This window comes from Poecilia reticulata, chromosome 1 (assembly GCF_904066995.2).
Source record: "Poecilia reticulata chromosome 1, P_reticulata-male-v2, whole genome shotgun sequence".
Lineage (NCBI taxonomy): Eukaryota > Metazoa > Chordata > Actinopteri > Cyprinodontiformes > Poeciliidae > Poecilia > Poecilia reticulata.
This window is the reverse complement of record NC_088830.1, coordinates 24,427,611-24,441,027: the sequence shown is the minus strand read 5'-3', so window position 1 is coordinate 24,441,027 and position 13,417 is coordinate 24,427,611. Positions and strand designations below refer to the sequence as shown.

The window sequence follows — 13,417 nt, the reverse complement described above, 5'->3', positions numbered from 1 at the left end:
TTTTAAAAAGTACTTGTTCCACTGGCTGAATTTTTTTTTTCACTTTTAACAAGATATTTTTCACATGCTATAAGGGAAATAATCTGCTAGTGGAACTGACACTTTTTCATCAGTATTAAGGAATTAATGACTTAAAATAAATAATATATTGGGGCTGTCTGTTGCACAGGGTGAACATCTTAGACATGTATCACTGGACACATGAGAAGAAGTTGTCAAGGAGAATATTATGTGCAATGCCCTTTTTTCTTAATTTTTTTAACCATCTGCAGTTATTGCAAAATGGGATGTAGAAAATAACAGCAAAGCTCTAAAGACATATTGAGTGATGGCTATAAAGTCTAACAGCTGTTGGCAGGAAAGGTCTGCGATAAATAATGCTGCTTTGTGAAACAACAATACAGCAGTCTCTCCATTTCGGTAACGGCTTCATGCATTAGATGGGAGACGTTGTCTAACAGTGATGTTGTTTTAGCTAGGGTTCTTCTAACCCACTGAGCTGAAGGAGCATCCAGGGACAAATTCCCCCAATGTCAGTTCCCTGGATAAAAAAATATATATATACACGTATAAAAACAAATATTTCTTCCACTATTAGCCTCATTCTTTGTGGTTCCTCGTATACGGCGTAAAAACAGCTAGAAAAACTGAGCTATGTTTAAGCGCTTCTCTTCCTCCCTTCAACATGTGGAATTTCTGTTGAGTTAATAATGTATCACAAAGACAGCCAGGTTTAATTCATCACATTCATCCCTTTGTGGGTGATGATTCTTTTGTGTGTGGTCTGTCGAATACGTCTCTCCTCCAAGGCCCCCACAAGTCGCTCATCTGACCTTGCAGCTTCGCATGCTTGTGATCCTCGTCTTCCTAAATATGCAGACACACTCACAAATACTACACCCCAAACCTCAGACCTAATGTTTTGTCTGGGCTTTTTGGGTTAAGCAAACAAAAAAAAAGTTGAATTTAAGGGAATGCATTTGCATCTTTTGTGGAAGAGAAAATAAAAAACAGATGGGGAATCTGACTTTCTTGCGTGTTTGTGTTTTTGTTTTTCAGGGCAAAGCGGCCTGGGGAAATCCACCTTGATGAACACACTGTTCAAGTCCAAGGTGAGCCGTAATAAATCGGTGCAGTCCAACCCGGAGGAGAGGATCCCCAAGACGGTTGAAATTAAATCCATCAGTCACGGTTGGCCTATATTCAAGTTTAACAGCCCACAGCACTTACACTTCACATATGGTGCTATTAATTATGCAGTGTTTGTGTTTTTTCTTAGTTTTTTTTTTTTTTTTTCCATATGAGCTATTGTGTTTTCAGCAACATAATTGTTCCCTGACAAGGAAATTGTTTTGTTTAGATATTGAGGAGAAGGGAGTGAGGATGAAGCTGACGGTTATTGACACTCCTGGTTTTGGAGATCAAATCAACAATGAAAACTGGTGAGTGAAGTCGGTTCCCTCCATGACCAGGTTTGGTTACTCATCACTGTACGTTCCATCAAATTTTCGAGGAAAATGAAAAATAAATGTGAAAAATCAGGGATCTCTTTAGGATAAGTTGTGATCTTTTGTGTACATATATTAACATTAAGTGCTTAAGTTAATTTTTTATCACAATTTCTATTCAGTTGGCAAGTGTTTTTTGTCATGTGACCTTTCTTTGTGAACATATTGGACAACGATTTGCAAAAAGTATCCCCGTCTTTTTGGATTTTTTCACACTTTGTGATGCTACAGCAACAAGCCTCATGTTATTTAATTGGGATTTTATGATATAGACCAACACACAGCAGCTACTGGGCCATTCTGCCACATGCATGTGCTTTTATCTCCATTGCCGTTCATGGAATCGTCGTTGTGCTGGAACGTGAAACTCTCCCCCATTTTCACCTTTTATTCAAGGGTTGAAAATGTAATTAATTTAATTAATTTCTTCATTAATTCTGACCATGTTCTGTGTCTCTGCTGAATAAAAGTGTCCCACAGCATGATCAGTCCATCACCATGTTTAACAGTGGAGATGTAGTTTTAGTTTTCCATCCGACTTGACTCTTTGCACGTTGGCTAAAATCTTAAATGTCGGTCTCATCTCAGTTAAGCTTCTTCTTCCACATGTTTGCTACGTCCATCCAGGACTTAGGTCAGACTTTAATTGGGAGTTTCTGTATCTTTCTCTCAGCAACCTATTTCTACTTAGCGTTTTTCCGTGTAAAGTCAGATCTGTGGGGTAGACACCACGTAGTTGTTTTAACAGATTCTCCCACATGAGCTATGGATTTCTACAGCTCCTCCAGGGTTACCATTGATTTATTAGCTGCTTCCCTGATTTAAGCTCTTCTTTCCTGGCCAGTTTAGTTTTACAGTCAAGTATTAGTGGGCGTGTAGTTGTCTTGTGATATTTGTATAACCTAACCTCGGTTTAAAGTTTTAAACCATTTTCTGTGCCGTGTTCCCTGATCTTCATTATGCCGTTTATTCTCTCATGTTCTTTAACAAACCAGTAAGGTCTTCGCAGAACCGAACACAAGCATTTGCTTTCTTCCACTTAACAATTTTACACCACTTCTGTGTTGGCCTAAATCTTAGTAAAATATAAGAAAGCCAGTAAATGTAACTTGGAAAACATGTTTAAGGTTTGAAGAATGTAAATAGACATCATAGCTTGATGTTTTCATGTTTGCCAGCGAAACGACTCATTTTTACACTCATATTTCAGCTGGCAGCCCATTATGAAGTTCATCAATGACCAGTATGAAGCCTACCTGCAGGAGGAAATCAACATCAACAGGAAGAAAAGGATCCCAGACTCCAGGGTTCACTGCTGCATATACTTCATACCCCCCACAGGGCACTGGTAAGATTGCCTCTTAAAAAGATCAGCTCCCCCCATCCCACACCCACCAAGTGGTTCACATTTCCCTCAGATGACCTCTGAGATGACTCAGGCCTCTTTGGAATCTCCTCAGACCGCCTGTGTGTCCGCAGCCCTGTCGATTTCTCAGTTTCATTCACCGCTCTTATGATTTCATGGGGAAATAATCCCTCCCTGAGCTTTTTTTTAAATTTTATGTTAACAAGACCCTTTTGGCCATTTCTCTGTTTAAAAGTCTCTGATTAAAAAGAAAGATGTAAAACCGAGTGGTTTAACAATCATGAGCAGATGCTGTTTTACTAGACTGTGGTCAAAGAAAATCTCTTTCCGTCGTCTGTGGGAGCAGAATTTCCCCAAAAAAAAAAAAAAAAAAATCTGAAAGTATTGTTATAACAATAAACTTTTCAGTCAGTAACTAAGGCAGACCCATCCAATGCTGCTTCCCCTTTATGCACCAAAAGCTCCACAGTTGTTCGCTTACAAAACGGATTCTTTGTGCAGCTGTGGGGGAAACATGTCCGTATTCTTGACAGAACCCCTCAGCAGTGAGCCATGATGCCACAGCTGCTGCTTCTGGGACCGTGTGCGTTTGGTAAGAGGAGTTTAGGTAGAGCTGTCGTGTGGGGCACAGTCGTGGTATTGTGTGGGTGTCCTTACTCATTTGTTATCATGAACATGGACTGCCTGCCAAGTTATTATGGCATTATGAAAATGTCTTCTAAATGGGGAGCACATTTTCATTACTTTAAAGGTTTGTAAATTATGTCTAACAGGAAACCCACAACTCGGTGAAAAGATGGTGACAAGTTTACTTGTTCTGAACAGAAATCTAAATCTGCATTTGAACTGTTTGTTTGATTCAACAAGTGATTTTAATCAATAAGAAAAGAGAAACACCAATTGGGTTCACAATTTTTATTTTAACGCACAAAAATCCACAAAGACTCAAATTATGCTCGCAGGATCACATACATTACACCCAAACCTATATTTGGTTGAGTGTTCTTTAGCAACACATTTTTGTGTCCGTGAACAAGGTTCTGACTTTTTCAGCTACTTTACGGCGTTCCTTATCATAAACGGTAGAGGCTGCTCTTTCAAGTCGGTTAGTTTTCTGGCATGGACTCTGCTTTTGATCATCGCCCATGAAGTTTAAACGATTGAGATCAAGGCTTTTGGGGAGGCCGTGTTGGCTTGGATTCATTGTGTCCAGGTTTAAAGCATCTGACACCAGCTACAATTTCACCTTAACGTTTAAGATTTTTACATTTGCATTTTTTTTTTGAGCTCATCCCAAATGTTGTTGAGCTGGATGTCATCTTGTTCAACATGCAGAAATGTCAAAAAGGGGTGAAGGGTTAGTAGAAAAGGACGTAGTAAGATTATTTTCTGTTCAGGGTGAATATAGATGATCTATGTGACAGATGAAATTGTTTGGTAGCAGATTGTTAAAAGTGCTAAAGATAAAAAAAAAATAAAAAATTTCCAGATCTTGTCAAATGTATCGCTCTAGTTTAGAATATATCAACGAATCATTTCAAGACTGAAACACAGCTATCTCGTATCTAGATATTACAGCAAGTCTGGCCAGTAGAGAAACGGAGGAGGACATACATGCTTCACAGCGCAGCTGACCCGTTAAATACAAAACCTTTGGCAGTATTAAATCGCTGACACAGATATGGTCCCAGAGATTCTTGAAGCCTTTGAATACCGAGAAAGGAGATGAACTAGAATGAGCTCCTTTAAAACTCCTTCCCCTTCAGACGTGGAGTGCGCTTAGTGTCTTAAACGTCTTCAGATTTAGAAAAAGCTTAACTTGCAGAGAAGTTAGTCTGAGAGGAATCTGCTGCAAAGTTGCACTTATAGGTTTCAGATGAAAGATATGGGGTTACTGAAGCAGAAATGCAACAGTCTTGGCATCGGATGCTATTTTCAATAAAGGCCTTAACAGCGTCCCTCCTCCAAGCAGTGCAGCTTTTACTTCAATTTCAGTGTTTGCTCTGTGATTCCTGTCAGCTTAGAACTGCCTTCTGATCACTTACAGTAAAGGAGGATGGTGGTTTGCTTTCAAGTTGTTTTCTCTACACTCAATGTGATCTCTGCACTGTTTTCAACCCGTCTGCCATTTCTTTCATCACTGCAGCCACTGAATTATTGCATGCATACAATAGGACACATGTAACGTGATCCTGCATGCACATCGTTTTGTTTACATTTTTTGCCCTGACATATGTTATGGAAAAATGACGTGTGCAATTAAAAGGATACGGAAATGCTCAGTTATGCCGTGTGTGCTTGTATGTTTTTGCTTCTACACGTTTTCAGCCGTTGCAATGCAATGACTAGATTCAGGATTAACTGACTGGAACAGATTACTTCCCACCAACCAGAATCCTCCTGTACTCGTCTTTTGATTTAGATGTTTCATCCTTTTTTGTATCTCTCTTTCCCTGAGGCTTTCGATGATCTGCCTCACTCGTCTCTCTTTAACTTTGTGCTGCTCTGTTTCCTTTTCTCCGCTTTCCATGCTTTGTGGAACACATGCTCACCAGTGTTTCATCATGTTTCAAGGCTGACATGCCCATCAGTCTGTGTGGAGAACGAGTCAGGCCTGCCTCACAATCCGCCCCTGGGAGTCTGAGCCAGGCTGGCTCGGCTCGGCCGAGGCTAATTGAAGGGCAGAGCAGACTGCATGGAGGGAGTCTGTGTGAAGGATCAGCTGCAGGCAAAGCCGAGATGAAATAAAAAAAATAAAAATAAAACAGAGAAAATCTAACAAGCCTGAGAGCATCGCATTCCTATCAACTGTGCCTCACAGAAGGATTCATAGTTCTTAAAGCTTTTCACATTTTATCATTTAACAGTCTTAAACTTCAGTGTGTTTTACTAGAATTTTATGTGATAAACAGTCTTTTTTTTTAAAAAAGTAAAAAAAAAAGGACATTTTCTCAAATGATCAGAAATGTGTGGTGTTGCAGATGTATTCAACCACTGATAAATGACTCCAAATGCAATCGATTGCATTCAGTCATCCAATTGGTCAAATAACAAACACATCACCTTTACTGCACCGTTGTTCATGTGTTCATGGACAAAGAGATGGAGCACAGATTCATAGAAGAATAAATCTGACAAGACAAATTTGATGGACAAAAGATTTGTAGATGTGATGTAAATCCTCTGACTGGGAGTGATTAAGATAAATCCATACGACACCTCTCAGACTTTTGTCAAACGTTTAAAAAAAAAAACACATTTTGCTTCCACTTTACAATTACAAAATCCAATAAAACACTCTGACATCATCAATGATAACGGCTGCTGTTCAAATAAGTTGAGTCATATTCCTGAGTGAGCGGATAGCTTTAGGAAATACATTTACTGCCCTCTGGTGGTTATTTTATTTCATTACATCAAATAATTTTAAAGTGAATCATAACTTTACTTTGTGCCACAGAGGGAAACGGGAAATTATTCACACTCAAGTTTCTTTTTAATCGTCCTGCAGTCTCAGACCTTTGGATGTGGAATTCATGAGGCGCCTCAGCAAAGTGGTCAACATCGTCCCGGTCATCGCCAAGGCCGACACACTGACCCTGGAGGAGAGGGACAGCTTTAAGCAGACGGTGAGAAATGTTTGAATGTGCTTAGACGTTTCCCACCTTTTCAGCTGCATCACATATGAGAAAGTAAAGATGCAACCATGTGTGCAGTCACTTTCAGATGGAAAACTCATGCTCACTGACGATTAAAATCTCTGCTGATATTTAGTAGCTTGTCCGTCACATAATGAGGAACTTTAGCAGATCTAACTTTGTGTTTTTGTGTCTCGCTGCGTGTAGATCAGGGAAGAACTGCGAGCCAACGGGATCGACGTCTACCCGCAGAAAGAGTTTGATGAAGATGCAGAGGACAGAATGATCAACGACAAAATCAGGGTGAGTTCAAATTCAGATGGATAACGCTTACCTGAAGCATGTTGGTTTTGGCTTTCTGTCTGTCTACATACAAACCTTGACCAGAATAAAAAAGTGAATCGGTGTGTGTTCTGGCCCAAATCAGGAGATGATCCCTTTTGCTGTGGTGGGAAGTGACCAGGAGTACCAGGTGAATGGGAAGAGGCTTCTGGGAAGGAAAACAAAATGGGGCACCATTGAAGGTAAAAGAACGTGAATCCCTCTTGGTACACGCAGGATTTTGTGTTTTTGTGCAATTTTAAGATATTTTTTAAACCTCTTGCAGGATATATACATAAAAGAGGAAAAAAGATGAGAAAAAAAAATAACGCACACAGATTGGAAACAAGTAGAACATCTTGATTTTTGTTACTTGGCACATTCTCAATACCTACTTGACGTCAAGCACGTCTGATTCAGCAGTGTAGTGCAGCAATGCATTTGAGCATTTTTACAAATATAAACTCGAAATTATGCTAATTTCTGTGTGAATTTATGCGATCGTGGAAATGCGAACAACGGGGGATTTTCCTTGGACAGCCTTGGATGCCGATCCTTGTTGATCGCACTGAAAGTGTTGATTTAATTTCCCCTTTGTCAAAGAAATTTGACACGACAGTCCACAGCAACCAGACCCACCAAACTGTTTGGCTAAGCTTCCCACAGAAAAAAAAACATTTTAGTTAAAGAATTAACACTTTTTTGCTTGATTAGACCAGTTTACCCCACTCACATGTCACAACAGCTATTTTATTGAAATAAATGGCACAGAGACTCGCATTCTTCTCAGTCACTTACCACAGCGTTCACCAACGTGGTGAAGCTGCTCTACAAAGAAGCCCGTGGTCTATACTCTTTCTGAAGTATTTTAAACTGTGGAAAATAACATATTGCAGCTTTTACATGTGGCTGGGCGGTCGAGGCATTTGTTGCACAGATACTACATGGGTTTCTCTGAAAAGGAAAACAAGAGACTTTCCTCCTTTTTAAAATGATGAGAACAAAGCACAGCAGTAAAGTTATTGCAAACAAGTGCGTTTGTAATTTGGTGTGTGGTTGTTTTACTTTCTTTTTTTTTTTTTGTCTGACGTTGTCAAAGAGTTTAGATGCGAGCGTGTCTGCTGGCATTTTCCCACATTTAAAGGAAGCCCTTTTCGTGGGTTTTGGCGAACATTGTTTGATTTACACATGGTTTTTACATTACTTGGTTCACAGAATCATGGCATCTGGTTCTCAAATACAGCTTAGTACATTAAAATGTGCAGATGGTGATCTGACGCATATTAGAAATACAAGTTGCTTTGTGAATAGGATACAAGTCACAGGCTACAATACAGGCAGGAATATATATAAATTGAAGATAAACTATTTGTCACATTCATACTGGATTAAAGGGAAAATTTTTGAATTTTCCCTTTAATCCCTTTAATAACTGCACCGGAGTGTGTATTTAAGCCAAAACACACAAATTAGTTATATTTCACTTATTTATTTCTTTAGAAAGCCAAATGTAAATTACATAAGAAAATTCAATGGCCAGAGGTGCATTTTCTTTTTGATTTTGCGTGAATAACTGTTTAATACAAACATAATTTCAGCAAATGTCCTTAAATTAGTGTTCACTGTAATTGCTATAAAATGTTTGAGACTAAACATCGAGGCAAGGTATGAACTTACTCTGACCTTTTAACAAAACCTCACTTAAAACAATTCTTTTAAGATTGTTTCATGTTAGAAACGAGTGTCTCCCTTTTGGAGTAAAGTCATTTCTGACAAATTAATTACATTTTCGAATCTCTCAACACTTCAAGGAAGCTGACGGGAGGGAGGCAGATAAAGCAGTAGCTGAAACCTGTGGGAGAGATGAAGCCACTGGAGATTTCAGAACGATTTGGTGGTTGAAGTCTTCACGTATCATTCAAAAGGGAGAAATTGTTTATATTATTGAAGTTTAAATGTGGGAGATTAAAGCAGGACTAGAGCAGCGCTGATGCCAGCCAAGTTAGCGTTGCACATTCCCCCGATGCCTCTAATCAGCGCTCACAGGCCGAGCAGTTCCTCCCTTCTCCTCCTTTGAAAGCAAATTTAATTTCCTGCTCAGTATTTCAAAGCTTTCCATAAATGGAGCCCTCCTTTTTATTTCATTTTCAACCTCTGACACAATCTCTAATTCCAACACGTGTTACCCCTGAAGGGAGGCACTAGTGACTTGTCATGGAGAGTTTGTTGAAACGTCTCATTTTAAAGTTCTCCCAGTGTGGAGGAGAGATGGGAATTATTAAACGCTCTCCATTGAGGAGGAGTGCGTTATCTTGGTTTAAGAAAATTGCTGGAGATCTCAGGGCAGCAGTGTTTTTCCTCTGTTTGCTTGTGGCCAACACTGCCATCTTGTGGTGTTTTAGGGGTTTTCAACATTCAGAATTGTTTTAATCACTATTTTTTTTTTCTCTCTCTCTTTGCAGTTGAGAACATTGCACACTGTGAGTTTGCTTACCTACGAGATCTACTCATCAGGTGGGAATCCACGTCAGCTATTATTTTCCTTTTCATGACTTTTCATAAGGATTTAAATTAAAATGAGTTCAGGACTGAGCTTCTCCTACCAGGTCAGAAACTGTATCTTGGCTGAGTTCATTGTTGGCTCGGCTGAATCGATAAAGCTTTACTTCCCAGTAGGAATCAATAGAAATTAAATTTTTTAAAATGTTTCGAGTGCCTGCTAATATAATGCTACATCTCAGGGTTTGTTCATGAACGTGTTTTCTTGAGTTGTTGCCTGCATCGTTTAGGTAAGTGAAAGAGCAGGTAGAGTTTCAGTCTTGGGTTTAATTTGGGCCTTTAAGTAATATAGTCCAACTGCTTTTCAAGTTGATTTTTGTGCAAAAAAACAACTTGAATGAATGTAAAGAAAAAAACTACAAATTTGTGCATGAATTAGAATTTCTCTTGGGTTTCCTTAAAGCCACACAGGGTCAAAATCATATGCAGGCTCAAAATTATGCATAAACAAAGACAAATATTTTGTATAGTTCCCTTTTCAAGTTGCATAATGACTGTGCGTTTTGTTTTTACCAAAAAGCTTTCGACATAACTCTGGCTGAATCGTTGACCAGTCCTGTTTACCAATTTAGAGTTTCTTTAAATTAACTGGCTGGGATTGGGGCCATTTCAGAAGCGTAACACTGGCCTGTTTGATTAATTGAATACCAGTTTTGATATTAGTGTGATCCTTTTCTTGTTGGAACACCAAACTCTTTAAGTTTTATTCATCTGACCCAAACGCTGATGGAAGGTATAATTGATCGGAATGTTTAGGAACAATCCAGGAATGTCATTGTGAAACCTGGCATAAACTGGAAAGCTGCCACTGTCCACAGTAAAACCATTTTAAGCTCAGGACCGACTGAGAGGCTGCTGACAAGAAGAGGTTTCCTTTTAAAACCGGGCATAAACAAAATCATTCAACCACGACTAAAACGGACGAATCAAATCCCATTTGGGAAAATGTTTTTCTGTCAGCTGTTTGACCACAACATGTATGTTTGAAGGATTTGAGAGTGGTAGAGGTGCATTGCACATAGATGATGGGATAATGGAGGATGGCTACGTCCAAATTCTTCATTTTCACTTCAAACCAACAACTAGATGATTTAAATTCAAACAGAGCTTCCTAAAAACCTGATCTCTGCAATTTAAAAGGCCACAACAACTCTCATAACAGTCGTTGTTTAATATACATCTGGAATTATGCCAGAATTTTATCTCCAATCAACTCCGATTATGCAAATTGTAAAAATGATTGAAAGTGTTGCCGTTTTATTTACCCAAGAAACACTCGGGCGTTTTGTGTGGGAAAAGAAATGAGCAGTTCAAAAGCGTTAAAAGCCCAATGTGACCTTCATACCCAGGATGAGTGTTTGCACGCATCAGAACTGTAGCTGGAGAACGAAATTTTGTCTAATAAAAACAAAGACTTGCCACCTGTTAAGATAATCCCTACTCATCCGCAGGACTCACATGCAGAACATCAAGGACATCACAGGGAGCATCCACTACGAGACGTACCGCGTCCGTCGGCTAAACGAATCCAACGGCCACGTCATCTCTCAGACGTCTGACCATATGGCAGTTCAACCAAAGGCCAACGGTCAGCTGGAGGAGCAGCCCGGCGCCCTGCAGGCCAATGGGGTGGCTGCTCAACATGAAGCCCTGTCCCATGAGATGTAGAGGTCAACTGTGGCACCGGTTTATGACATCAGGCACAATGCATACACTCAGACATGCTGTGTTTACACGAACAAGCCCAAATCTATACAGAACACACACACACACGCACACACGCACACACACACACACACACACACACTGATGCTGTGAAGAGCATTCTTACCACACAGATGGACAAGATACATTTTTCTTTTTTCTTTCTTTCCTTTTCCCTATAATTACATTTCCGAGTAAAAATTCCTTGCTGCAATGCATGGCAATGTAAAACAGTTAAAACTAAAAGTTTCAGTTCATGGAGCAACTAAAGGAAAAACTCCTTCCGGGGAGCAGATACCCTCAGTCAAACCCTGACAGAAAGCCGTCTGATCAGTTGAAACGGCATCATTTTAAAATGAAGTAACAACGTGTGACGATTCTGGCCGCGCTCTGAGCTAGAAACATTTCCGTGCCACTTGCCTGGTCTGTTTTGTGCTGTGGTGTATAGTATTGTATCGTTACTGAGGTTAAATAGGACTAGGGTTAGGTTAGGTTTACATTGTTATGGGTAAAAGATATAGTCGACACCTCTGCACTGTGAAACAAATCCGAAATGCAACGGTGGTGTGGAGCAGCTCCTTATGTTGTGTTAGGATGTTCCAAATCCCTTTATTGCCAAACCAGACTGTCTTTGTCGATACATTTCCGATAGTGTTGTGTTATCAGCTGTGTTCCATTTTCCATTGCTTGTTTACTGTTGTATTTTTATGGCTTATGTTAATGTTCTAATATTAATTGTATAAGATGAGGTGCATTTGTCCAATGCCGTTGTTTTGTTCATTCTTCTGACCGTAAACCAAATACATTTGTTTTTGTTCTAAAGAGAAGCACATACAGCATATAAGAGCTGAATTATGAGTAGCTATTTAATTGTTGTTTAATGTAGTACGTATAATTCAACTTTCACTCCTGAAGTTTGTAACAGGCCATAAATGATAGTTAATAATAACTTTAGGTTTAAACTGTCGTCATGTTTTTTTTTCCTATAGCATGTTTTATCATATTTGTGAGACTGCACTGTGTCGATTATGAAATTATTTTAGCGAGAGGAAACATTCCTATGAATTCATGACACTTTCATTCAGGATTTCTGTTACATTCGTGTGTAGGGGGGGGAAAGAAATGTGCCTATGAAATTTTAAAATAACACATGCAAATAATTTGATGCAAATGCATTTCAACAGCAGCTAAAATGTAATATTTTTGATGACTTGTATTCTCAAGGAATGTTTTCTAGGCCCAATTTACCTGCCATCCTCAGTCAACTTTGTGAGCCTGAGCAGAACTATTTTCCATAGTAAATGCAAACAGAACTGTTGTATCTTAAGGAAAAGTAACTGAATTACTCTGTTTACTGTTGTATAGTTCCTGTGTAATTTGTCATGCTATTTCAGATTAAGGTTTTATCTTTGATATGCTATCTCAAAGAATAAAGATTGATATTTTTACTGTTGATTTGTGTCAAAAGTGTAGAATTGAAAATGACATACTGCGTCTTTAATTTTTGTTGAATTCCCCCATCATCCATATGTTCAATTGTTTCCTCTGTGGTGGATATTTATACATTTAAATATCTCTCACCCTATGATCACTAATGAGCTACCTCCTATAATTCTGAAAATTAAAAAATAACAACTTGCCTAGGTGTAGAAATGCATTAGCAATGCAGTATGGCATCTCTTTAATCCAGTTTATAATCACATACTGATGTGGGGTCATCTGCACCATCTAAATTACAATATAATGAAATATTACTTATTTGAAGAATTGTGGTGCAATTTGTTGCATTGCAGGGAGAAGGTCCTTGGTTTGAATCCTGGCCTGGAGTTCTCTGCGAGTCCAACAACATTAAGTCTGTGCATGCATGTTCCTTTTATTTCTAAAGCCTGCTTTAGTCTATGTTTAGGGTCCCCGATCAGTAGGAACATGTAATTTTGTCCTGGTTTCAGGAAAGTGGTTGTTAGTCTTAAGGGAAAATCTATCCTATAAACCAAGTTCCCTTATAAGCAGCCATGAGTGGCAAGAAGATGAACTGCAGACCAAATTTTGCTCAGCTTATTCATAATAAGCGTATTTTATAATATCCAGATATTCTGCCCCACAATGACAGCAGAAGCCCCTTTGGGAGAAACTGTGACTTTGCAGCAGCCGCAGCATCATTACTCCCCCGGACTGCTGCAACAGGGCCTCTCATTTTCACCTCCTGTCACATCCTTCTCAACGGCACCGCTGACCGTAATGTGTTGACAGTTAGCCGCATCTCAAAGGTCGTCGTCTACTGTTCACAAATTGGAGCTCCTGCTGTAGCTGTTGTTGCTGTG

The 13,417-nt window shown here is 39.2% G+C and overlaps 1 protein-coding gene across 7 annotated transcripts in view; it reads left to right on the top strand.

Annotated features, from left to right (window-relative positions):
- septin9b (septin 9b) overlaps window positions 1–12,549 on the top strand; it is a 79,295-nt gene extending 66,746 nt beyond the window's left edge. For all 7 annotated transcript variants that reach the window (XM_008414778.3, XM_081609828.1, XM_008414786.3 and 4 more), the window contains 8 exons: window positions 1,060–1,191; window positions 1,361–1,442; window positions 2,719–2,856; window positions 6,386–6,503; window positions 6,720–6,815; window positions 6,940–7,036; window positions 9,296–9,347; window positions 10,844–12,549. In XM_008414778.3, the coding sequence (XP_008413000.2) occupies window positions 1,060–1,191; window positions 1,361–1,442; window positions 2,719–2,856; window positions 6,386–6,503; window positions 6,720–6,815; window positions 6,940–7,036; window positions 9,296–9,347; window positions 10,844–11,060 (932 nt within the window). In that variant the 3' untranslated portion in view covers window positions 11,061–12,549. The remainder of the gene's footprint in view (window positions 1–1,059; window positions 1,192–1,360; window positions 1,443–2,718; window positions 2,857–6,385; window positions 6,504–6,719; window positions 6,816–6,939; window positions 7,037–9,295; window positions 9,348–10,843) is intronic.
- The last annotated feature ends 868 nt before the right edge of the window (window positions 12,550–13,417 follow it).